The sequence below is a fragment of the Caretta caretta genome, chromosome 11 (genome assembly GCF_965140235.1).
Source record: "Caretta caretta isolate rCarCar2 chromosome 11, rCarCar1.hap1, whole genome shotgun sequence".
Taxonomy (NCBI): Eukaryota; Metazoa; Chordata; order Testudines; family Cheloniidae; genus Caretta; species Caretta caretta.
Window position 1 is genome coordinate 36950415 of NC_134216.1, and position 27490 is coordinate 36977904.

The window sequence follows — 27490 nt, forward strand, 5'->3', positions numbered from 1 at the left end:
GTACATCAGATAACCTGAACTTAAACATAATTTTATTGGACTCTTGGTCTGAAAAAGGATGATCATTCAGAAAGCTAAAGAGAACTTTTTCCATGAAAGATGTATCTATTCTTTGGGCTCAGTTCATCCCTGCATTGTGGCTCCCAGGAAGCTCCCATAATGTAGGGCCTTCCCTGAGTGGCAGAGAGCTAGTTTATACACTACTCCTAACAGGAGCTTTGTTGTTGGATGTGTTCCGGGAGCACTGCTATGCTTTATCTGTTGCCCATTGTTGCAATGGGCTTCTTATAACTACATATAGCTTTTAGGCTTCTCTAGCCTGTTTGGCGAGCTGAAGTGGCCCTCAAACATTTCAGAATAGGGAAGGACCAAAAGTTGTATAAAACTACCCCAGTCACCCTTGTTCCCACCCGCCATTCTCTGAGCCAAGCTCAGACCTGGCATACAGATGAATTGAGCCTTATGTCTCCTGTCAGTAACCATGAGTTAAGTATTCCCACCTATATTATACTCACTTGTCCATATAGTCTATTCTATATAGGTTTTTATACCGTGCTCAACTAGACTAGTTCATGCTGAAAGAAAAAACAAAAAAAATCACAATATTAAAAACAATTATATAAGCAGTATTTAAATACCTCTTTGCTTTCTTCCAGATCCGACTCACTGCTAAACTCTTCTGTATTTAAATTTTCAAAATCTGATTCTCCAACAGCAATCGGTACTGTCACAGTGAGGCTTGGGTTGTTTATGAACGACATGTAATCACTTTCATCAATGATATATTTTTCCACGCTGCTGCCTGTGCCTATGCCACTAGTTCCATTGCCATCTTTAAGATAATCAAGGTCTTTGTTTATTTCCACTGTTAGATGATTAGAAATGCAGCTGTCTTTTTTGTTTAGTTCTTCAAGTGGTTTGATTTCATTTAAAGCTTTTTGTTTTTTAATGAAGGATTTTTGGATGAATTCACGTACTTTTCTTTTAACATAATCTATTCCCTTCTCAATTCTTGCTACAGCAATCTGGAGATTATTCATTTCATTATCATCATCAGTGGCAGCAAGGTTGTCTGCACTAAATGAGCTCAGTAGCAAGGCCAAAAATAGGTTCAGAACCTGGAACAGGATAGAAAAGGAATTCCTAGATTTATCTCAGTGGAAATAATTTTGTGCTAGAATACTTTCTAAAGCTATGTGAAGTATGTGTCTAAAGGACCAGCGTTTCAGACAAACAAACCAAACCAACCCAAACAACCCAAGAACTGTGTTTTTAGAATGAATGGAGTGTTACATCTTTAATAAGCTTGCAATAAAACACTTGAATTATAAACCACCTTTTTCTAATGCATGATGATTTGAAGGGAAAATTATATAGTAAAAAAGAGATTCACAAATATTATGACAAATGAAAGACCTAAATATGGTTTGCTATGATTCATAGGACCATATTATTCACCAATCACAAAACAGACAACTGGCAAGTATTTGTGAAAATGCTTTTGAATCCCAAAAGTTTACAAAAATATTGGCACAAAAATTTTAGTCAAAAATTCAGACAGGAAGTTTGTTATTCTTTATCATCCTGTTTAAAAAGTTTCACTTCTCCAATCAGAGAGCAGAAACTATACCATGTGTTTTACATGACCGGACACATAATAATACGTTGGAAAAAGTTTATAAAAAATGCCCAGGCTGAACATTATTTGAAGCACACTGTATTTGCAAATAGCAAAAAAAAACCAAACAAAAAAAAACCATAAACTCACTCTATAATTATATATCATGAGTTTGATCCTACAAGGTGTGTAGTATTCTGTTTCCAATCCAGCAAAGCACTTAATATTAATTTTAAGCATAATTTTAAGAGTCGTTCAACTGAAGTCACATGCTTAAGTGTTTTTTTGAGATGGGGCCAGGATTCTCATTGGATTGCAAGATTGAATTTTTTTCAATATAAATCTTTGAAACATTTTGGATTACATACCACTAGATTTCCAATCACCATGACCATCATGAAGACAGTAAGGCACATAGCTTGGCCTGCAACCTCCATACAGTCCCACATAGTCTCTATCCATTCTCCACACAACACTCGGAATACTATCAAGAAAGAGTGGAAGAAGTCTTGCATGTGCCAGCGTGGAAGTACACAGTCACTTGCAATTTTGCAGACACATTCCTTGTAGTTTTTACCAAACAACTGCATACCAACCACAGCAAAAATGAAGACAATGATGGCCAGCACCAAGGTCAAATTTCCCAGAGCCCCAACTGAGTTACCAATAATCTTTATCAGCATATTCAGTGTTGGCCAAGATTTTGCCAATTTGAAAACTCGTAACTGAAAAAAAAAAAAAAAAGGTATTGTTAGTACTGATTTTAACGGAGATACAAAAAAGTGTTTTACAAATTAGTTTGTGAAAAAAGTATTGCTGCCAATGACGAAAATGCTGCAGACTTTTACAACTTGGTACCCCAAGAGCATAGTCTTGGATCAAGGATGTAAAAGCCCAGAGACACCTCATGCAACTTAGAATCTCGGATTCAGTGTTACCTCAGATGCCACAGAACTTCAAGGTTACCTACCTACCTGTGTGTACATAAAGAAGAGATCCATTCTGATAATATCAATAAGAGCACAAGAAAGATATTCAGTGAGTCCATTTGTTTCTTCATTGTGGAATACCTGAAGTAAGTATTCGCAATAAAAATTTGGAAATAGGCCCCACTCCTACATTGGAATGTATTAATATGGATTCCCACAGAGTCCCCACTAAAGACAATAGGACGACACTGCATGTCACAGGGGTACATATAAGTGGATCACATTTCTGGATCAGGGTCACAATGACCTTAAGGTATCTTGTTAAGACACAAAAGTTGAATTAAAATATTACTGCAACAAAGCCTGTAATTGTAACTTGCAATAACGTTTTATTAATATATTTACCAATCTGAATGATCGGAGAACTGATAGTCCTTCAACATCTGCAAGACCAAGTTCAACCAAACTAAGTGTTACAATAAAACCATCAAAAATATTCCAGCCTTCTTGGAAATAATAATAAGGATCCTTGGCAATTATCTTCAGAAACATTTCTGCTGTGAAGATCCCAGTGAAGACCTACATTCAAAAGGCAATTTATTATTCAGTTGGAAAATTTAATATTTCCAGTATTTGTGCAGATTTTACATTCCAGCTACATATCTTCAATGACCATTATTTAGAATGGCTATTCACAAAAATCCTTAAATTTAAATCCCTAAAATAATCAAAGGCAGGTCAAATTATTTTATTTAGTACTTCATTATTAGTGTTTAAAATTTGTTGCTTTTAAAAGAATGATCATAGGGACATCTTACACACAGCTTCCGATAGAAACTCCGTCACAGAACAAGTACTGAATCTTCTTTTCATTTGATTTAATTTTTCAGGAAACAAATTACTTAAGCTTCTGGTTTATAATACAATTTTAAGACTATTTAGGGTGACCATACATCCTATTTTGTAGGAGATAGTACCTTTTTAAACCCTGTCCTGGCTGTCCCAATTTTTTTGGGCAAAACTGGGAATTTGTCTCATTTTTTCTTGCCATCTGATGACCAGTTGGCAACAGCAAACAGTTTTGCCAAAAAAGTGGGGTGCTACCCCTAGTGGGGCACGGAGGAACGTGCGGGAGCGAGGAGTGGAAACGTCAACCCTGCACGGGAGGGAGGGCTCGGGAGAGTGGCTCAGGCCAGCCATGCACGAGTGGGCGGCAGGGGGGGGGTCTTGGAACAGCTCTGCATGCGGGGAGGTAGAGTGAGGCCTCACCCGGCCCCGTGCAGTGTCCCACTTTCCCTTTGGGAAAATATGGTCACCCTAACTATTAGAACGCCAAGCTCTTTTTTCCACAGCACAAGGAATGTCCCCAATTTTATTTGCACATTATGCAATACAATTATTTCCAAGAAATTACATGCTACTCTCCCTAGAACACTATTGTTGGGATATTGATGACACTATAAAGATATGCTCTTATATGGCCTAATTTCACAAGATCTAGCAAGATCAACAATTTACATCAGGTGGGGATCTGCCCACGAGTCTTTTCCTTGATTTCAATGCATATTAGATCGTAAACAGGATTATGGCAGCATTTAATATTATAGGTAGTTTAGGCACACTAACTTCATTTCCAATTAAGCTTTTGTAAGGGATATATATAGAATGATTAACTACTGAGTCCTTCTGGCCCTCAGCAATTAGAAAAACTATCCATCTCTGTTTATTCCAAAAAAAAGGACCCACCTAGGAAGAAAATCCGATAAAAAATGGTTCACATCATGTGAGACACTTTGTCTAAGGACCCTAAGATCAGCCAAAGCAGAAAAAGGGCGGGGCCTCAGGGGAAGGAGTGAAGTGAGGGCAGGGCTTCAGGCAGAACAGGGGTGAGGCACCCCCAGGGAAAAATAAAAGTCAGCGCCTAAAGCTTTAAAGTGTCTTAGAGACAAGGGCATTCTTGGAAGTGTGATAAATATGTTGGGTACTAAAGAACTGATGATCATAACTCAGTTTAATAAGAAATCATGGTAATTTACATTGTTCTTTGATATAACTCAACTCTAGACTGTGATAATTGCTTATAAGACTATTACGTGTGCAGTACACATCTAAAACATTTGTCGTCTACACTTGAGTGATGAACTAGTGATTGTATATTAATGTGGTTTTAAGTAATTAATAAATTACGGGTTAGTTAAAAATAAGCAAGTGTCCTGATTTGAAAAATATTGTTCAAGTTAAAAGTTGACTTGAAAAGAACCCAGCATTAAAAAAAAAAAAAAATTAAGCTTACACTCCCTGGATGCAAGGAAAAGGAGATATCCTATTAAATTCCATTCTATATTGATGAACCCAGTTTGTTAGATTTTAAAGCTGAAATCTAACTGGCACCTTGGCAAATTCATAAACATTGTCCCCCTTTCACACTTACACTTTGCAATGATATATATATCAAATTATATAATGTAGAATACTCTCACCAACCAAGGTTAGAAGACATTTCCTTGGATGGGAAACAAAATATACAATTCTAGACCACCACATTTTATGGTTTATCATGTGATTGTCATATAAAATGTCCTGTTCTTAACGCAAAGTATATTATTTGAAGTATAGAGAATCAGGTTTTTTGCCTGCCTGCTAATTCTGCATCATCTAGTATTGCAGTTATTTACATGTTCTAAAATATATTTCCTTCACATTGCAGAAATAAAAATGATAAAGATACACATTACATGAAATCTATTCTTGAAATAAAAGTAGAACTGTACGTTCAAGTGTTTAAATATGTTTACATGATCCAACCTCTTAATTTAAATGCTTTAGAGCTGCAGAGAACCAACTGACAAACTTCTTAATATATACTAACCATAGCACTGCCAGGTTACTAACCAATCTGATGGCCATTTACAATGAGAAAACCTACAGAGATACATTTTAGGAAACTACATTTCCATACTGAAAATTGTTGTTTCTGAGTGTTTTAACATAAATTTCTGGAAATACTACCTTTCAATAGATGTGCCTGAAGAAACTACAGAAAAGCATAATTGTATATATTGATATGAAGATGAAATTCAAACATGTCAAGGAGGTTTGAATAGATTAAACCTGAGATGATTCAATAGATTTGCCAAGTGATGTATTAAACAAAATATTACTTTATACTGTTAATCTATATGTCTTGAGAAAGGATTGAAGGTGGGAGCTCCAAAAATTTAGTGAAATATAGACCTAAAGGACAACTAAATCAGTTAAAAAAAAAAGAAGAAATTCCTGCTTAAAGCTATAATACAGATATATCTCCTTCAAAACCAAACAAATAAGCAAAAACAACATGTCACAAGACAAACTGGAAGACTTACCAGGTTTCCAACAGAAAGTACATTACTGAATTCTTCAGTCATTGGATAATGTTCCATGGCCATAAATAGTGTATTTAAAACAATGCAAATAGTAATAGCGAGATCAACAAATGGGTCCATCACAACTAAATTGACAATATGTTTTACTTTTAACCAATGTGGACTGCAGTCCCATATTAAGAAAATGTTTGCAAATTTGTACCAGCATGGTGGGCATTTCTGTCTTGATTCTTCAAGTTCTAAGGACAAATGGGTAAAAAAATATAAAATGTAAAATATCTGCATGCCATACTACAGTGTCAGAAACCTCTTCGAAATCCTCTAGCCATATTTTCAGAGAATGGTATAGCACCGCGGTTCTCAACCAGGGGTCCAGGGTCCCCTGTGGGGGGCCATGAGCAGGTTTCAAGGGATCCGCCAAGCAGGGTCAGTGTTAGATTCTCTGGGACCCAGGGCAGAAAGCCAAAGCCCCGTCATGCAGGGCTGAAGCCCGTGGCCCTGAACCCCACCACTCAGGGCTCAACCCAAAGCCTAGGCAATTTAACTTCATGGGGCCCCTGTGGCGTGGAGCCCCGGGCAATTGCCATGCTTGCTACCAGCTAATGCTGGCCCTGGTTTTTATATGCAGAAAAAAAAAAAAGTTGTGGCACTGGCGGACCAGGGAGTTTAACAGCATGCTGTGGGGGGGCCTCAAAAAGAAAAAGGTTGAGAACTCCTGATATAGCAGGTATGCCCATTAAATATTCATCTACTTGAAAAGAAATTCTTACCTGAGCACAAAAACATACATACTTATGCAGCCACTTTGTGCACAGTGATATGGATTTTTGCAGCTATGATAAGTTTTATAATAGCAAAATCAGCGCTTTGTGACCACATGACATGGAATGGTCAAAAAACAATGACACAAAAGTCTCACTAAGTAATGTGAGACAAACACATTGATTGGGAGTTTTTAGTCTACCTAGAAATATTTTCTGAGAGCATAGGTGCAGGAAGTAGAGGTGTGGGGGGCAGAGGGAGGGGTGATTAGGTCCTGGGGGCTGGCCCTGTGCCCCACTCCCCTGTTGCTGGCTCCGCACCTGGGGCCCTGCTCCTAGCTCTCTGCCCGGGACTCCACTCCCCAGGTCCTGTGCCTGGGGCTCGGGTCCTGTGCCTGGGGCTCGGGTCCTGTGCCTGGGGCTCGGGTCCTGGTGCCAGCCCCATGCCCAGGGCCCCACTCCTGACCACTCAGCCCCACATTCTGCTCCCTAACCCCGCACCTGGGGCTCAGGTTCTGGTCACTGGCCCCGCTCTCCAGTCGCTGGCCCCATACCCAGAGCCCCAAACCCAGCCACTTGCTTCCAGGGCTCCACTCCCAGGCTCCTGCGCCAGGCCCCACAGCCAGAGCTCTGCTCCTTGCCCCGCATGTGGGGTCCTGGCTGCCATCCCCTGCCCAGGGCTCTGTTCCTGGCCCCATACCCGCCCTGGTCCCCTTACCTCTGTCCAGGTCCCCCACTCCCAGAGACACAGCCCTGCTCCCAGCCTCAGCTTGGAGGGGTGGGGTGTGGACAAAAGTACGGGGGCTGGCTTTCAGCACCCCAACTTACTAAACATTTTCCAGCGCCACTGGTATAGAGGGACAATATCAGGTTAATATGCACATATCTAAAATTATTGTTTTAGTTTCAAATGAAAGTTTCAGAAGTTCACTGAAAATACACTAACATTTTAAATTCAATATTTTACACACCTTCCATAGTATTTGTGAGTATGCTAGCTATACTCATTGCCCTCTCTCTTTGAGCAGGGTCTTCCAGAAAATCCATAGAAACATGAAAGGAACTGGATCTTCTCTTTCTTGTTTCTGTTTCAGTAGTCATGCCCTGCAAACAGAATAATAATGGATAGGATCATCATCTTGAGCGATATAATAAGCAAATACTATATACATTGAATTTCTAAATGTGAAGGAATACATGCTTCATGCAATTTAATTTATCATGCAAGACTTTTCTTACTTATTGTATTAACCTAGCATTTTCAAAATATATTAAAGAATTTTCAGTTGAATCACTCGTCCTCCAGCACAGTCAGTTACTAGAAATCCTCAGTTTAATACATAACATGAAGTTCGTGGGAGAGAAATATGAAATTGAATAATTATTCAAACTCTCTAAATCTCAGTTATGAGAAATGAGTCAAACATAAACATATTATTGTAAAATGTTTTCAATTTGCAGATGTTTACTACTACTTATAAAACGTCTCGTTGTAAAATTATAAGGTATCCATCCTGTCTTAAATAGCAACAAATAAAAAAAGTCTGATTTAGTCATGCTTCCACATGCCGGTGTAGTCCCAAGTACTCTAAGTGGACAACCTTGAAATAAGATAGCAGAATGTCTCTAAAAATATCTGGTTATCTGTATATACACATAGATTACAACACATGTGCACACAGACATTTTTGTTTTTGAAGGTGGGCGCATGAATGTGATGCCTCAAATAACTGTTTAGTTTATTTTCTATACTAGAGACCTACATCAAAAAAAGGGGGAAAGCGCATAAGAATGAAAACATATATGGTAGTGCTGAATGTATACTATATTGCAATGAGCTGATAAAGTCCAATGTTATCAAAATGATCTACAACAAATTCAGGGTCATATTGACTGAATTCACTTTATTATATACCCTTTTTATTTGTATAGTAAGTTGAAATCTTATCCAATGTGGCCAGATAGAAATTTTTAATAGCTACAATAAGTTCTACCCTATTTTTATGGGTATATAATAGACAGATACTTGCACATTAATTTGATTTTTTTCTTGTTAGCTCTGAGAATTTTTGCAGGTAAATACTTAAATTTCAAACTTATTTTGTTAGTATATTAAAGGTTTTACAAGATGCAGGAACATTCATAGCTTGGCCAGCCAGGATTATTCCTAAGTAATTCCATTCTGTAGAAAATACAGGCTGGTGCAGTAAGAAAAGACCACCATGCCTGAGCTATTTAAATCTTCCTTACATTGTCATCAGTAGCTGGTTTATCTATTATCACCTCTGGCAGAAGTTGTCCAACAGGCGACGTAGGAACAGATGGTCCACCAACCAGGGAAACTACTCCATTGCAATCTACAGTGCTATGCATCTTCCCATTCGCTGGAAACACCGCCTGGACCTTGGATGACCTACTGGCCTGACTAATATTACTGTTGCGCCGTTCACCATGTCTGCGTGGTACAAAAAGAGAATCTCTTCTGCTATCATTATCTTCAAAAGTGCTGTGTTCATCATCAGCAAAGTCATTTTCTGATCCTATATCCCTTGCTCGACCTCTGAAGCTGAAAAGACTCGTTTTGCTGTTGCGCCTTGGAGAAAACAGGGAGCCACGAATGCTCAGCAAAGACTGTAAGAAAATAAAAATATAATTATTAGCTGAAACCCTTAAACCCTATATTTTTTTTTATAAAAATGGAGTTAACATGTTGTAGAAGTTGTTTTCATAAATAAATTAATAATCTTTTCCAGGAACCAAATTCTGCTTTCAGATTTTAATATGCATTAATTTCACTGAACTTGCTTTGTAAATTTAAAATCCACTATTTGTGAATTAATAAAACAAAAACTGAACCTGAGCCACCCCAGCTCCTGTTGAAGCCAATGAGATTTGTGGTATGGATCAGCAAGATAACTGGTATAAAATGAGAACAGAACAGACATAAACATAGCATCCTCTACATACTTAAGCAAGATCTGGAAACATTAGTCAAGTACAAATAAAATCCATGGATATACTTATGGACAAGTTCTATATTTAATAGGTAATGAAACCAATAGGGTTCTATGGCAATTACTCTAAAACAATACTATAATATTGAACAGAGAATATATTTTTATAGAATTTTTAAACCAACGTATGGAATTCAATTACAGGGATATAATTCCCTATTACATATTATATTCTGATTTACAAATTCTATAGAAAAACTATTCTGCATTAAATTCTATATGGATTTTTTTCAAGAAGTTGTCTATATCAGTTAGGTAAAATTTTCTTGAAACACCAGCAACAATAAAGATAGTTAGGATTAAATAAAAGTTCGGTGTCTTCCTTCTTCATGTAGACAAGTCACACTGTTATACCTGTAATACTGCAACAATTTTTGAAAGCCCCTGATGCTTCTAATACACTTTAGAACTAACACCACTTTATACAGTACCTGGTGGGGGGACGAATACTTTTTTTCGTATGTCAGTCTGTTCCCTTCAATGGAAAATCGGAAAGTTTTCTTTCTGATGCTGCCTTCTGATTCAGATTTTTGAAATTCATCTTCATCCTTCTCCTCTCCTCCATATTGTTCTTTCTGCTTTCTCTTCTTCCTTCTGTTCCTCCTCTCTTTAGCGCTCTTTGAACTCAACTTTGATGCATCAGAAGAACTTTCTGACAGTCCCCCTATTCCGCCTTCTGCGCTGGGATCTCTTGATCCAGCAGAGGCTGTTGCTACTGCTACTGCTGCTGCCTGCCATATCACAATAAATACTTCTAATATTAGATCTACCAATGAAAAACACATAAGAGCTACATATCATTATTACTAGGCAGCACACTAAAACATCAAACTTTTTAATTTCACTTCTAGAGAACTTTCTAGTCCAGTCTTTGGCTGGTGCAGCCTTTGCACATTGAGACTTTCAGGTAGCTGTCTTCTTCTCAGAGATTTTCTCTCACCTCTTTTCTGTATCCTTACCGCTTGCTAAAGTCACAGAGTGTTTCCTATGGCATAGCAGATACCTGTTGCCTAAATATGTGCAGATTCTGACCATATCTGTCCCCCCACCCTTCACATATTGCTTCTCTTCTTAAATATAAGGTTTCCAAGGAATATACTCTGTGACCACATTGTATATGCTATGGAATACAAATCCTCAAACAAACAAATAGTGCATACATTTTTTTGAAGTCTCCTCTGGATCACAAGGCTGGGTTGCTCACAGCAAAATGTCTTTATTTCCAGCAATGAAAACATCTGAGCCGGCTCTGTTCTTGAAGACAGAGTGGGCCTACCCATTGTTTTAGGGAATACTTAATAACACAGGGCTCTAAACCCATTCTAAATCTGATGACCAATATCTATAGAAAACTCATTTGGATGCACTAATACAAGATTACAATATGATAAACAATTTAACTGATAAATATATAAAATCACAACTACACCTGAGCTGCTTCTTGTTGCTTTCTCAGCTGTTCAAGCATTTGCTGAAATTCTGCCTCTTTCTGTTCTGCTTCTTCCATGTTTGCTTGATTCTGCTCTTCATAGGCCATAGCAACAACAGCCAGGATCAAGTTAATTAGATAGAAAGAGCCCAGGAAAATCACCAGAACAAAAAATATCATGTATGTTTTGCCAGCAGCACGTAGTGTCTGGAAGTAATAATAAATACAGATTTATTAACTTGTTAATGTTACTATGTGAATTAATCACTGTAATAGAGCAGGACACACCCAGTGGCACCTCCTGCTGGTTGTCCTTGAGAATTAGCTCATCAGCCTCGGGAGCGCCCTCTGCCATCTGGTGATCCACCTTACCGCCAGCCCCAGTCCCTCCCAGGACCCGATGCCTCCTCCCACTGGGGTGCTGTCCCCTGGCAGTAAACCCAAACAATCCCTGAGGGTCTCCCCTCCCCAGGAAACTCCCACCCACTACCCCCACCGCACCTCAGTCTTAGCTACTGCCAGTCATCGCTTAGCCCTGCTCCCCAGGGCAGACTGCAGTGTATCAGCCACTTATCACAGGCAAGGGGGTTTGAACCTGCAGCCTCTGTTTACCCGTGGGCTTCCCCCTCGCAACCGCAGTACCTAATAGGCCCTAACCTAAGCCTCACAGCCTGCGGGTTTCCAGGCCAGAGCTCCCCTAGCCTTTTCCCCTCAGCCCTGCTCCAATCTAGGTATTCCCTCAGGTACCTGCAGCCAGGCCCTTCCCTCTCTGAACGGGGAGGGAGAGAGACTCTGGCTAAGCTTCAGCCTAGCAGCCCCTTTATAGGCCCAGCTGTGGCCTGATTGGGGCATGGCCCAGCTGCTGCCATTTCCCCAATCAGCCTAGCTTTTCTTGCCCTCAGCCCTGGGTCTCTCCCAGGGCTGGCTTTTAAGCCCCACAGGGGAGGAGCGGGTAACCACCCCGCTACCATCACCTACTTTTCATTTTGTAGGAATCCATCATCATCAGATTATATGAGAGATGTAATAGAACTGATATTAAACTCTTTGTATAATTTGATAGTATAAAAATACTTAGTCTTTGTTTCACAAAATGTTCTCACCAACTGATAAAGGTTTTCCCAGTAGTCCTGAGTCATCAGTCGAAACAGTGACAAGAATGCCCAGCTGAATGTGTCAAAACTTGTGTAGCCATAGTTGGGATTTCTACCAGCTTTCACACATATATATCCTTCTGGACATTGACTACAAAAGGAGAGATATTAGGTGTTATCTTTTACAATTATTCTAATATCAGTGGATGCTAGGTCCTGATAGAAGTTTGGGATTATGAAGTGCTGTTTTTGGTCACTTCAGCAGACAGGAACTCCTAGCAGTTGGACAGAGCTCTACTCTATAAAATTACATTTAAAGACAGCTGACAAATTGTGTATAACATCACAATTCTGCAGAAGGGCATTTTCTATTTGCATTTTGTTTCTTAGCAACACTTGCGTATTGCCTTACTACCAAACTGTCAGCTATTTAGTCTTTACTCTAAAACACAAAGTAAATTCCTTGATTAATAGTATTTTCACCTTCAAATGTCTGTCTCCATATTCTTCACTCACCCTTGCAATAGCCTGATATTCTTCATCAATCAGCACATATGCAGCACGGACTGTTGAGGCATTTATGCCTTCCTAACTGGTACTTCTGTTACTTCTCAAGCAGCCAGAAACATGTGTTACTATTAAGCGTCTTTGAATTGGCTACCCAGTGAAGAATAAACTGAACTCTCCTGACCAGATCAGCTAGCTATGATTGGGAACTCAAGTCCGGGATCAGACATCTAGAATCAAATCCCAATAACACATCTAATGTGACATGGCAGATATTTCATTCAGCTGGTCAATCAAATTATTCCAGGATACTTATCTGAATATGCTGCATCCTTTTCCTACATAGTACAATAAAAAGTCATGAAACATGTCCTTACCCTGCATCTGAGCCATTTCCACAAAGCAGAGCATCGTTTTGCCCTTCCAGAACGTAAAAATTACCTGTTTAGAAAATAATTTTCATAAAACTGTAAGAAATTACTACATAAATCTTCCACCACTACATACTGAACTCATTTAAACAATGTTGAATAAACCCAGTCCTTTACTTTACACGAGTAATTCTACCACGTACAACTTGAACAGTTTTATGAAACATTTTTATGACGGTGGATAGTTTTTGACTGGTCTGATTTTACCTCAGAGGAATTAAGGGGCTGAACTACACTTTTACACATTTGAGCACCAAAATTCAAAAATAATACATTTGACTAAAACAAAGTAACCTGATACATTATTACTATTGCTTTATTCATCAGAATGTTAAGATTATTTTCACAATTCAATTTTAAACCAGCATAAATGATTTCTTAAGCATGAACATAAAATCAAAGTGACAATATAAATTGCCAGAAAATTGGTATCTTTAATTTAGACTGTCAATGTGTCAAATAGCATCAAGAATCCTGATAGATGCTGTTAGAGCTGAATTAACTGTACATTTTTCCTTTCAAATGTGCAATGAAGCATTTAACATTTTTTGGAACTTTATTTTGTATTTATTTGTTTTAGTAGATAGAATTTACCCTATTTTAAAAGATTTTGGCTAGTCTGATTTAATGAGCCATTATTTTTTTGACTAGCATTACCGAGTCCTCAACTGTTGCATCTACAAATAACTGTAGCTGTCAGAGGCAGCTAGTCATTAGAGACTAATAAGTTTAAGATCAACCAATAATTCCACAACTGTCAGCCACTCTAAACAATGTAGATATACTCTCATTGCAGAGTTAGCCTAGGTGACCAGCACACCGGTCTGAGCACCAGGGTTAGCCTAGCCCAGGCGTGAGCAGCCACAATGCAAAGCCATACTCAAGTTACTGTGTCCTCACAGGTGCTATACTCACTTGTGTGTGTCATATCCCATGGTTCTTTGTGCTACGGAAAGCTGAGCTGCTCTATGATTCTTACCCAGTGAATTGTGGGAGAACCTGTCTGTCCTTTTGCGCACACAAGGGGAATTGTTGCAAGGCACTGAAGGACTATTAGCACTCGAGTGATTTAGCCTGCATCCTCAGTGAAAAGTGGGTGAGTTAACAGCCTGAGTGAACATAGAACCTAAGCTCTAACACAGACCCCAGCTGTCCCAGCTAGGCCAACTGAAAGTACCACTAAACTCAGGTGAGAGATTGGAGCAATACCTGGGTGTGACAAATATTATGGACGCTTGGAAAATCCAGCCTACTGTATCATCTTTATACATGTTATATGTATTTTTATGGGCTAGGGATTGTATTCGTGCTCCATGGGAGGAATGAAGGGATCTAAAGTAGCTGTTACCACTCAAGAAAGAGAGCTTGAAGTCATTGTGGCTAGTTCTCTGAAAACATCCACTCAATATGTAGCAGCAGTCAAAAAAGCTACCAGAATGTTAGGAACCATTAGGAAAGGGATAATTAATAAGACAGAAAATGTCATAATGGCACTATATAAATCTATGGTATGCCCACACTTTGAATACTGCATGCAGTTCTGGTTGCCCCATCTCAAAAAAGATATATTAGAATTCGAAAAGGTACAGAGAAGGGCAACAAAAATGATTAACAGCTTCCATATGTGGAGAGATTAAAAAGACTGGGACTGTTCAGCTTGGAGAAGAACTGACTAAGGGGGATATGAGAGAGGTCTATAAAATCATGAATGGTGTGGAGAAAGTGAATAAGGAAGTGTTATTTACCCCTTCACATAACACAGGAACCAGGAGTCACCCAATGAAATTAACAGGCAGAAGGTTTAAAACAACCACAAGGAAGTACTTCTTCACACAATACAGTCAACCTATGGAACTCACTGCCAGGTGATGATTTGAAGGCCACAAGTATAACTGGATTCAAAAAAGAATTAGATAAGTTCATGAAGAATAGGTACCAATGGCTATTAGCCAAGATGGTCAGTGATGCAACTCCACGCTCTGGATGTTACTAGCCTCTGACTGCCAGAAGCTGGGAGTGGACAATAGAGGATGGATCACAAGATGATCATCCTGATCTATTCATTCCCTCTGAAGCACCTGGCACTGGCCACTATCTAAAGACAGAATACTGGGCTAGATGTACCATTGGTCTGACCCAATATGACCGTTCACGTGTTCTTATGGGGCAGCTACAGAGTTTCCTGGGGTAAAATTAATGAAAATTACTGGGGTATAATTAATGAAAATCCCTTTGAAAGTAACAACTCTGGAGAAGCCTCTCCCCAAGGGAAATTGCATATACGGTTTGACCTGGTTAAAGAGACCTACCAAACAAAGAATTGAAAACTATATAAAGTGACCATATTGACATGGAGAGAGAGGTCACTTTCATCCAATCCAAGAACTGATATGAGACTGTGACCAGAGGGACAGTCTCTGCAAGAGGACCTGAAGTACTTTAAATCCGCTAGGGCCTCCGTGTGGAAGATGAGTGATACTTGGTAAGCTAGGCCTGCATAATAGCTGTTTATTATTTTTAAGATATGTCTTCTCTATAATGCTTTTGCTCAGAATAAATAATACTTTGCTTTATGAAGGCTGGCTGGCCACTGGTTAACCCTGTCACTGGCCCTGAAAGAACAGTATGTCAGGTGCTGAACTAAAGTCAGACCTGCTTAAGTGATCACAGTGAATTGCAGGAGGAATTGCAGCCAAAATCACCAGTCAAGAAGGAGAGAGTTGCAGGACTCCACTCCAAGACATGGAGGGTGCCTTCAAGGAGGCCATAAAGTGGTCTCAGGTGCAGTCACCTCAGGAATTGTGATGTTGGATAACAGCCTAAGCTAAATCTGCAGTGAACACCTACTCTGTGCAGTGTGTCTGATGGATACCAGAGTGCAGTACCACCAGCTGTTGCAAAGGGATTCCTGTTGCTACTGGAAGAATTTTTGCTCTGCAGTACATAGACTGAAGGCAGAAGAAAATGGTAACAGAGAAGAGGTTTCTAGCAAGCTAATTCAAAGTACTGGTCACATTGCACATGCTCACTGCAGCCACAGTCCTTCACTGCTACTTTGTTTCTTCTTCTTCTTCAGGCTCAGCAATAAGTAAAAAGTGTATGTTTGTGACTTCTGACCTGATAGTGTGGCTGGCAGTTAGGAAGGGGATAAGTAGGTAGTGAGCCTAGGAAAGGGTCTTCTGAGTCTGGAGGGCTGTACATGTGTATGTGTGTGGAAGAGAGGGAAAGGTGTATTAATGACCATCAATTGTCAGGAACTTGTTTTTATGTCTTATCCAAAAAGTGGCACCTCCAGAAATTTTGAAGATGCTGTCCATCTGGGATGAAAGGTTAATAAGTCATATAGGCACTAAGGATTTGGGTATGGATCACTCAAAGGGGAAAATAAGTACAGAATTCATTTTTAAAGAAACAAAAAGAGAAAATGTAAAGGAAAAAGAGAAAGGGCAGGAACAAGGAAAAAAAGACAGAAAGAGGAAAATTTCAGTACAGTGAAGCTGGGGTGAGAAAGACAGATGATGCAAAAGTGGGGAGCCCATAAATGTAGGTGAAAAGGGAGAGAAGATAAAAATATAAGGGGTAGCCAAAATTAACATAATGCCTTAAAAACTAAAGCAAACTAAGTGTATAGCACAATTCAAAACTTCAGATCATAATGAAGCCCTATTGCACTCATATACTGAGATTTTGGAGGACTGATCCTAAATGTTTGATTTCCTTCTCCGAAGATTTGAAGGGACACTTGTCAGAGCTGACGCTTGCTGAAAATCACATTTTATAGAATGTTTTCTTGGCACTGAAAAACTACCAACAACTCAGAAATAAAACATACAGCAGTATTAAATCTGCTGCTCTGAAGCTTGGTGAGTCATCCTACTCAAACCCAGGATGCTGGTATTTTTGTGATTTCAGAGATGCATGTGATGTATCTCATTTGTCCCCCACACCCATACTTTTCTTGTCTGCTCTATTTTAAGAGCTGGGTAGATACTGAAATTGACACACATCCCATTGTGGTCATGCTGGCAAGCATTCTGCAATAAGAGATTCAAATATACAGCCTGTCAAGGTTCCTCCCCCACTCTGAACTCTAGGGTACAGATGTGGGGACCTGCATAAAAACCTCCTAAGCTTATCTTTACCAGCTTAGGTCAAAACTTTCCCAAGGTACAAAATATTCCACCCTTTGTCCTTGGATTGGCCGCTACCACCACCAAACTAATACTGGTTACTGGGGAAGAGCTGTTTGGACGCGTCTTTCCCCCCAAAATACTTCCCAAAACCTTGCACCCCACTTCCTGGACAAGGTTTGGTAAAAAGCCTCACCAATTTGCCTAGGTGACTACAGACCCAGACCCTTGGATCTTAAGAACAATGAACAATCCTCCCAACACTTGCACCCCCCCTTTCCTGGGAAATGTTGGATAAAAAGCCTCACCAATTTGCACAGGTGACCACAGACCCAAACCCTTGGATCTGAGAACAATGAAAAAGCATTCAGTTTTCTTACAAGAAGACTTTTAATAAAAATAGAAGTAAATAGAAATAAAGAAATCCCCCCTGTAAAATCAGGATGGTAGATACCTAACAGGGTAATTAGATTCAAAAACATAGAGAACCCCTCTAGACAAAACCTTAAGTTACAAAAAAGATACACAGACAGAAATAGTTATTCTATTCAGCACAGTTCTTTTCTCAGCCATTTAAAGAAATCATAATCTAACACATACCTAGCTAGATTACTTACTAAAAGTTCTAAGACTCCATTCCTGGTCTATGCCCGGCCAAGACAGAATATAGACAGACCCACAGACCCTTTGTTTCTCTCCCTCCTCCCAGCTTTTGAAAGTATCTTGTCTCCTCATTGGTCATTTTGGTCAGGTGCCAGCGAGGTTACCTTTAGCTTCTTAACCCTTTACAGGTGAGAGGAGCTTTCCCCTGGCCAGGAGGGATTTCAAAGGGTTTTACCCTTCCCTTTATATTTATGACACAGCCCCATCAAAAGCTTGAGTAAATAGGAGCTATGTGTGGATTAAAGGGATGGAACTGGACTGAGACCGCTTTTCACAAAGCCATTGAGTAGGCAAAGTTTGGTAAAGTTTTCTTTTCTAACCAATCTGTATGCTTACCACTTGTATACATTTCTTCAATTTTAAGACAATTTACTGATCTTATAGATACCAAAAAATAAAACACTAGTTTTTCACATCAGCCTGGGAACGAGTTTAGAAACCATGTTTAAAATTTGTTTATAAAAAAGTCTCACAAAAACAGTTACTAGCCTTGTGTGTACATGACCAAATTATGTTGGAACTATGTTTAAATATCATACAGCCAAACTGTGGTTAGAAATAGGTTTTTGTTGGAATCATACTTATGGAGAGTTTTAACAATCCACATTTGGTTTTTGGCCCACTGTAGATGGAGCTAAACAAACTTACTGAATCAAATGGAACAAAGGGATTGACTGGAATTTGAAGCCTTCCAGCCAGTCAATGCACCAAGGTAATACTACTTTCAAGAAGACTACTTATAAGAGTATACTTGACAAGATTTAGCTCTGTATATCCATCTTCTCTCAAATAAAGTAAATGAGAGTTGAATGGATATTAGATAGATAGATAGATATACACACACACTCCTATTTTAGCAGTGCAGGCAAAGTAAGTTTATTAGGCAAACCTTAATTATTCATTAATTCTGATGGTTTAAAATTGTGACAATAATATATTACATTAACTTACAACTTTGAATATTTGATTCATATGTTTGTATATATACTATAAACACATAATAACATTATTAAGGTTGCAAAGTCAAGCACTCCAAAATTAGGAAATGCCAGAATTAAGGTTGTCTATGCAGTGCACTGTGATACAGTCTTTAATTACATGATCACATACTATTTTTACCACAGTGCCCATGCCGCACTCAGTGCACAAAATGGTTGGTGCTCACTTAAGAAGCTATTTAATATTTTGTTTTCTCCTCATTGCTTAATGTGTGCAGAGTGAGCGGACCTTGTTTACTGTATACTATTCAAACTGCTCCAGATGGAATTATTAATTTCCTCCTGGGCTTGTCTACAGTGCTTATCATTATAGTATCTAAGGGCTTCACAAATGTTAGTGAATTTATAATCACAACAACCTGGTCAGATAAGCGGTTATTATTATCCCCATTTTATAAATAGGGAACTGAGACTCAGAGATTAAGGTCAGAAGTATGCACTAATTTTGGATGCCCAATTTGAGACACCTAGGATCTGATTAGTACTATATGTTCAAAGTACAGCTCTCCATTGACTTTACTTGCAGCTGTGAGTGCTCAGCACTCCTGTAAATCAGACTTCAGAGTCTTGGGTCAGACACCCAGAAATTGAGGAATGCACAAAAACTGTGGTAAGTATTCTTTTCTTCTTCAAGTCCTGGTCCCTACATATATTCCACATGTGGGTGACCAGCAAGCAATGCTCAAATGTGGGCGGGAGCAAGGATGCAGGATTACAGATGCTTATAACACTGCAGATCCAAAGGTGTCAGCAGAAGAGGCTTGGGCAAATGTGTAATACTTTGCAAAAGTGCGCATGGAACTCCAGGTTTCCACCTCACAAATGTCCAGCAGAGGGACTTCTTGGAGAGATGCAACTGAGGTCACCTGCGCTCTAGTAGAATGGACCCTCACTTCATCTGGGGGGAGACAGATGCACCATCTGATAAAGGCAATGGATGATACAGCCAGAAATCCACTTAGAGAGTCTTTGAGAAGATACTGCTTGTCCCAGAGCTCACTCTGCTACAGCGGCAAATAGCCTTGGTGATTTCTCAAAAGATTTTATCCTTTGCAGGTATAATGACAGTGCTTGTCTGATGTTGAGAGAAGGAAGTTTCCTCTCTTCACTGAAAGCATGAGGCTTTGGGAAGAATAACAGTAAGTGAGTCCATTGGTTTATGTGGAATTCAGCACCTTCCTTTGCGATGAATTTTGGATGAAGGCGAAAGGATCTTTGTGGAGCACACGCCCAGTGGTTCAAAAGGAGGCTTCGTAAGTGTTGAAAGTACAAGATTGAGGTCTCACTGCAGCATTGGCTTCACAACTGCTGGAAAGGTCCTGGTCAAACCTTTTTGGGATCTGGTTGATACTGAGTTAGTAAAGATATGCACTGGTATGTGCTGCTAAGTGAACTCAAAGTGAGCTAATTGAGAGACCTGACATCTTGAGGGTAAGGAGATAATCTAAAATAGCAGGAATACCTGCTCACTCTGATGCTATCTGGTTCTGTTGTGCCCATGTAAAGAAACCCTCCAGTGGCTAGGTAACATTTTCTGGTAGAATCTTTCCTGCTGTTATTAAGAATAGGTTGTACAGCCCCAACGTGAACACTCCAGGTCTGATGTTCTAGGTCTGATGACCACCCAAATATGAAGCCGTGAGTGAAGAGAGTCCAGGTTGGGATGCCTGAACCTGCTGCTTTCTTGAGTTTGCAGGTCTGAGAAAGACTGAATGCTGACAGGTTGATGGACTGACATCAGTAAGAAGTTTGAAAAGCAGAACTGTCTGGACCAAATGGGTATGATGAGAATGAGTCATGCTTTGATGTGATGAATCTTCCACAGAATCTTGGACAATAGTACAATGGGAGGGAAGGCATACATCAAGTGTCCTGTCCAGGACAATATGGGACATCGCCCTATAAGTCCTGACTTTGTGCTGCTCTGGAATAATATACATTGAACTTCTTGCTCATCTGGAACACGAACAGATCCCAAGATGGTGTTTCCCATTGTGTGAAGATGATCAGCACAGAATTGTGTAATTCCCATTTGTGTTTGGTGATGAAATGCCTGTTGAGGCTGTCTGCCAGCAAGTTCCAGACACCTAGGAGGTACATTGCAGATACTGTGATGCAGTTCTGGACACACTAGTTCAATAAGTTGAATGGTTGCATGCATAGAAGATTAGAAGGGATTTTGCCCTGCTTGTTTGTTTATATAGAAGAGGGTCACTGTGTTGTCTGACATTACCCAGACATGTCAAGATTGTACAAGTTGGAGGAATGCATTGCTGGCTGGCCTGACTGCTCTTAGTTCCAGGAAGTTGATAGGCATCCTGCCTTTTTGAGGTGTCCATGTACCTTGTGCTTGTGGCCATCTATGTGGGTTTCCCAGCCCATTAAGGATAAGTCTGGAATGTTGAGAGTGGGAGGTAGGAAAGGGACTCCAATGCATATATGTCCTGGGTTCATCCACCAGGTGAGCGAAGCCCGGACATTGACAGGGGTTGTCTCTACAGAGTTCATGGTGTGCCTGTCTGGCGTATACACTGACCAGAGCCAGGCTTGCAGACAACAGAGTTGTAGCCTGACAAATGGGGTTACACAGGTAACGTATTTTAACAGGGAAAGACAGGCCTGTAATGTTGCTTTGGATCTGTGAGTGACTTGGTTTATTAGACTGCTCATGGCATGGTATCTGCCAACAGGGAGGAAGGCCCTTGCTGTGGTTGAGCCCATGGTCACCACTATAAAGTATATGATATGTGGGAGAATCAGGGTAGACACTTCCACATTTATGCAGATTCCAAGGATACCATGAGATGGAATAATGACAAGGTTGCCGACAGTACTTTTAGGCAAGAACTGTTAGAAGTCAGTCACCATTTTGTCTCAGCTGTGCTGCCACCACTGGAAAGACCATGAAGACCCTGGGTGTTGTTACCAGACCAAACAGGCATACCCTGAACTAGTAATGTTCCTGTTTTATCAGAAAACTATAAAAACCACTAACAAACAACATACAATTATATTTACAGAGATGAAGACAAATCTGACAGGAGGAGGATTCTGACTTAGATCATGCGATGGTAAGAAGGAACTGGAGAGACGGTCAGGTTGCAGAACACAAGGGGAACCAAGATGCAGGCAGGGATCAATGGACACTACTTGCAAGATTTTTTCAGCATCAAGCGCATGCATACCCCATGCGTGGAATACACACAGGGACCAGCACTTTATTTGCACTCTGCTCTAATAATCAATTATGAATTCCAGAACTCATCAAGTCACTTGTTGTTATGCATATTTTTTCTATCCTTGTTAACACACCTTCTAAGAAATAAAGCTAACACCTTAGTAATTCTAATAATTTCAAACTGGCCCAGAAGATCTGCTTTGATATTCAAATCAACTGGCTGTGTGATTTTCCTTCCTAGTAGCATTCCCATATGTTAGATTTACTGAGAGAGGCCATAAATTTATTGGCTTTGCTATTGAAAGTGAAATAATGAAAAGAGACGATATTCAGAATTGCTAATGTCAGCAGTGCTTAAACCAAGGATATATTCTTCTTCAAAGGTATATTCAAGGACATGGGTATCAGCTAGCATTTAAAAATACAAGGGGGGGGGAGCTTGATTTCTTTTTCATACAGCGTAGCTCCACTGTCCTCAACACCGTGATTTACTCTGGTGTAACTGAGAAGAGAATACAACCCTATAGCTCTCATGGAAATTTTCCAGAGCTTTTAGAATTCTTATGTAGAGCTCAATCATGGCTTTGCCATGAGCAGCATGTACACACAGGCCAGCATGTTATTACATTGCCTCAGGAGTGGCTCAGAAAACAGACTGTCTCTGAGTCCCCTCCCCATTACCACTTGCTCACTTCTTACTCACCTACATAAGACAAAAGAATAGCTCTGAGGAGGCAGCTTCCTGTCTGTGCCTATACCCACCATGTAGGTAGCTGGTGCAGGAAAATATGGGGCACCTTTTGCCTCTTTCCCTTATTAACTGTTCCTGAACCTCAGTGTAAATACACTGAAGACCAGGTGGCAACTTCAATTCTGCAGTCACTTCCCTAGATCACTAAAATTTTCTCTCTCATCCTAGCATAACCTGATTCCTCAAAGGCTTCAGATCTTCTATTCTGGCCAACATGAAATCACACAGTTCAGATTTATAAGGCCAGAAGGGACCAGTGTGACCATCTAGTCTGACCTCCTGAATAACACAGGACATAGAACTTGCCCAGAATAATTCCTGGTTGAATTAGAGCATGTCTTTCAGAAAGACATCCAATCTAGATTCAAAAATTTCCAGTGACAGAATCTCCACCATAACCCTTGGTAAGTTGTTCCAATGGTTAATTAGCCTCACTGTTAAAAACGTGCACTTTATTTCCAGTCTAAATTTGTGTAGCTTCATCTTCTTATACCTTTGTTTGCTAAATTAAAGGGTCCTTTATTATCAAATTTCTGTTCCTCATGTAGATACCTATAAATGGTCATCAAATCACCCCTTAAACTTCTCTTTGACAAGCTAAATAAATTGAGCTCCTTCAGTCTTTCAGTATAAGGCATGTTTTCCAATCCTTCAGTCATTCTTATGGCTTGTCTCTGAATCCTCTTCAATTTATCAACACCCTTCTTGAACTGTTGACCCCAGAACTGGGCACTGTATTCCAGTAGCAGTTGCACCAGTGGCAAATACAGAAGAAACATGACCTCCCTACTTCTACTTGATATTCCCCTGTTTATTCAGGTGAGCTACTGTTCAACTGATTATCTCCCAGTATCCCCAAGTCTTTCTCAGAGTTACTACTTCCCAGGATAGAGTACCTCATCCTGCAGGTATGGCCTACGTTCTTGGTTCCTAGAATCATGACTTTATATTTGGCAGTATTGAAACACATATTGTTTGCTTGTGCCCATCTTATTAAGCAATCCAGATTACTTTGTATCAGTGACCTATTCTTTTCAATATTTATCAGTCCTTTCATCTTTGTGTCATCTGCAAACTTGATTAGTGATGATTTTATGTTTTCTTCCAGGTCATTGATAAAAATGTTACATATCGTAGAACTAAGACCTGATCCCTGCAGGTCCCTATTAGAAATATACCAACTCGATTATGATTCCCCATCTACAATTGCATTTTGAGACCTGTTAGCCAGTTTTTAACCCACTGAATGTTCGCAATGGCAATTGTATATAATTTCAATTTCTTAATCAAAATGTCATCCAATACCAAGTCAAATGCCTTATAGAAGTTTGAGTATATTACATCAACACTATTACTGTAGGGAGCCAGGGTGCCTTCCCTCCAAACCAGAGGGTAAACAGCCACCCTCTCAGCCTGAGTGGGCAGGGCCAGACCAAGCTTCTGCCAATCCCCGGAAGGGGAGGGGTGGGACAGGAAGTACAAAGGGCGGGGCCCTTTGTCAGTGAGGAGAGCACCACGGAGGGAGACAGACATAGGCTGCTGGCTGCTCCCTCGCGATCCTGCTGCTGACCCAGGGGAGGCCCTGGGCCAGGAGGAACCTGACCGGGAGGAAGGTCTGTGGCGACCAGGACTGCCAGCCGCTGAGTACCCGGAGGACCTGGAGGCTGTAGCCCGGGCCAGCGTGAGTCTGACACAGAGGGGGAGCTGGAGCTGCCAGCAGCAGAATACCCGGATGGGCTGGAGGGACCGGAGAGACCCGCTTGAGAGACCGGGTAGGAAGTAGCCCAGGGGCAGAACTGCACCATGGGGTGGGTGTGTTTGGTCAGCGGGCACGGATGGCCCCCCACTGACCCAGCGGCGGGACCTTCGCCTCCCGCCACTGTCAGGGCCCTGGGCTGGAACGCAGTCGAGTTGGGTGGGCCTGTGTTCCCCTACCCCGGCCAACCTGCCTTCGGTAGCAGAACTGTGCACTACAAACCCATACCAGCGCCCTCCCCCCCGCCTGAGGGGCGCGCTGCAGACTTGTACCGGCACCGCCCCGGCCTGAGGGGCGCGCTGCAGACTCCGGCCGGCACACCTTCCCCGCTAATTCCCCAGCGCCCGAAGGGTGTGACTAAGACCTGCCAGTGGGACCATAGCTTTCCATCGCCCCCTAGGGGCTCAGAGGACCGACTGAAACCTGTCACAAGTGGTGGAGAATGCGGGCAGGCGATCCCTATCCCTGCAGAAAGGGGTTAGCGCGAGGGGGCCTCTGAAGCTCCCCTACTGGAAAGATGGAGATGGAAAGGCTTATCAAGTTCCTGGCTGAGAGCCAGGAGCTGCACCAACTCGTACAGCAGCTGGGCACCCACCAGCAGCAGTTGCTTCAAACCCTGGGGGCCCAGCACCATGAACAACAAACCCAATGCTTCCAGCAGCTTGCAACCCTGTGGCCGGGCCATGGTGGTGCTCAACCAGAGAGGGCAGCCACCCCGACCCCTCCCGCCCCACCGATCCGTCTGGCCAAGATGGGGCCTGAGGATGACCCGGAGGCCTATCTGGTGACCTTCGAGCGGGTTGCCTCAGTGGCTGGTTGAGTACCTGACCAATGGGCGACCCTCCTCGCCCCATATCTGACGGGGCTGGCCCAGAAGACTTACCGTGGGCTCCCAGATGATGAGGCCCGCATTTATGCTCGAGTGAAAACAGCTATCTTGGATGCCTTCAACATTACCCCGGAGACTTTTCAGTGATGGTTTTGGACACACCGGGCGCCAGACCCCGGGCCGTGGCCCAGGAACTGAAGGACGCAGGTACCCGATGGCTCCAACTCGAGCGTCGAACCGCAGCTGAGGTGACTGAACAGGTCATCCTTGAACAATTCATGCACATCCTCCCACCCCAGGGGAGGGCTTGGGTGTTGCAGCACCGGCCACAAAGTCTGAGCATGGCTGTCATGCTTACGGAGGACTTTCTCGAGGCAGAGGCCCCGAAAGGACCGGCCGCCCGCCCCCCAAACCCTGGACCCAATGCACAGAAACTTGAACAGAGGGGGCCCACCTCCCAAACCAATGCACCCCACCGTTCCCAACGACCAGATGGCGGCAGGACCGAGTTTTCCCGATGCCCCGAGTTCACACCACTCTCCGGCCCTGGATGCTTAACCTGACCACCGGGCCCCAGCCCACCTGCAACCCCACTGGTGCCCCCACGTGGCCGGCGCGCCCAGAAGTAGGACCTTGTTTCCGATGTGGCGAGTATGGTCATCTGCAACAGGGCTGTCCTGCAATGGACTGCAACTTTGGCCTGGTGTGCGCCGGGGAGCAACAGGCCCGTCCGCCCTCTGTGGCCAAACTGACAGCTCCCATGGAAGTTGCTGGGGTCCCCGTGGTGGGTCTAGTTGATTCGGGCTGTGGGCAGACCCTTGTCCACCAGGCGCTCTTCTCGGACACCAAGCGGACCATTGGGGAAGTACGGATTCAGTGCATCCACGGAGATGTAAAATCGTACCCCACGGTTCGGGTCCCCATCATGGTGAATGGAGCAACTCAGTTAATGAATGTGGCGGTGGCATCATCCCTCGCCTATCCAGTGATCCTGGGCCGTGACTGGCCAGACTTCGTCGAGGAGCTCCAATCCCTACCCACCAAAGAGGCGTTCGAGGAAGCCCCGACTGAGAAGAAGACAGGACCTGACTCGAGCTCCAACCCTGGAGCTGACCCAGGTCCCACCCCTGGGCAGGATGGCCTGGAAATGGCTGGTCCCCCTCCTGACCTGGTGGACTTTAGCCGGGATCAAAGGGAGGACCCTACGCTCCGGTTTGTCTATGAGCAGCTGGCCCGGGTGGATGGTGAGGTCGTGGAGGCGCGGCGCACCACCCAATGGCCCAGGTTCGAACTCAACCACGAGCGGCTCTACCGCCTTGACCGAGACCCCCGGACCCAAGAGGTCCGGACCCAACTCGTGGTCCCCCGTATTCATCGTCGGGCTGTCCTGAAGCTTGCACATGACATCCCGGCCGCCGGCCATTTAGGGCAGGAAAATCTGTGGCCAGGGTCCTGGCCAGGTTCTTCTGGCCCGGCGTCCACCGTGAGGTGAAGGATTACTGTGTGTCATGCCCAGACTGCCAACATGCAGCCCCGGCAGGGGTACAGAAGGCCCCCCTGGTCCCTTTACCAGTCGTAGGTGTACCATTTGAGCGGGTAGCAATGGACCTGGTCAGGTTTTTTCCAAAAAGTAAGTCGGGCCATCAATACATCCTCGTCCTGATGGACTACGCCACCCGCTTCCCCGAGCCGTCCCCTTAAGAAGTATCACCGCCCGCACTATCACTGCGGAGCTCGTGAAGATCTTCGCAAGGATGGACCTCCCACGGGAGATACTCACTGATCAAGGGACCAATTTCACATCTAAGCTGTTCTGTCAGGTATGTGCCCTATTGGGGATTAAGAAATTGCAGACCTCGGTCTACCATCCCCAGACTGACTGATTGGTCGAACAGTTTAACCGGACCCTGAAGGGAATGTTGCGGCATTTCCCCATCCAGGACCTCCGCCAGTAGGACCAGCTGCTCCCTCCTTTACTACTGGCAATTCGAGAAGCCCCCCAGGCATCCACGAAGTTCTCCCCGTTTGAGCTCCACT

General features: G+C 42.2%; 1 protein-coding gene across 10 annotated transcripts in view; it reads right to left on the reverse strand.

The window, feature by feature from the left end:
- LOC125645228 (sodium channel protein type 1 subunit alpha-like) overlaps positions 1 to 27490 on the reverse strand; it is a 189263-nt gene that overhangs the window by 64465 nt on the left and 97308 nt on the right. For 6 of the 10 annotated variants that reach the window (XM_048870506.2, XM_048870503.2, XM_048870502.2 and 3 more), the window contains 10 exons: positions 13095 to 13158; positions 12220 to 12361; positions 11117 to 11323; positions 10119 to 10418; positions 8924 to 9304; positions 7645 to 7777; positions 5913 to 6151; positions 2953 to 3126; positions 1987 to 2343; positions 639 to 1118 (listed from right to left, as the gene is read on the reverse strand). In XM_048870506.2, the coding sequence (XP_048726463.1) occupies positions 639 to 1118; positions 1987 to 2343; positions 2953 to 3126; positions 5913 to 6151; positions 7645 to 7777; positions 8924 to 9304; positions 10119 to 10418; positions 11117 to 11323; positions 12220 to 12361; positions 13095 to 13158 (2477 nt within the window). The remainder of the gene's footprint in view (positions 1 to 638; positions 1119 to 1986; positions 2344 to 2952; positions 3127 to 5912; positions 6152 to 7644; positions 7778 to 8923; positions 9305 to 10118; positions 10419 to 11116; positions 11324 to 12219; positions 12362 to 13094; positions 13159 to 27490) is intronic. The other 4 variants (XM_075117913.1, XM_075117919.1, XM_075117916.1 and 1 more) reach the window with 1 other exon arrangement.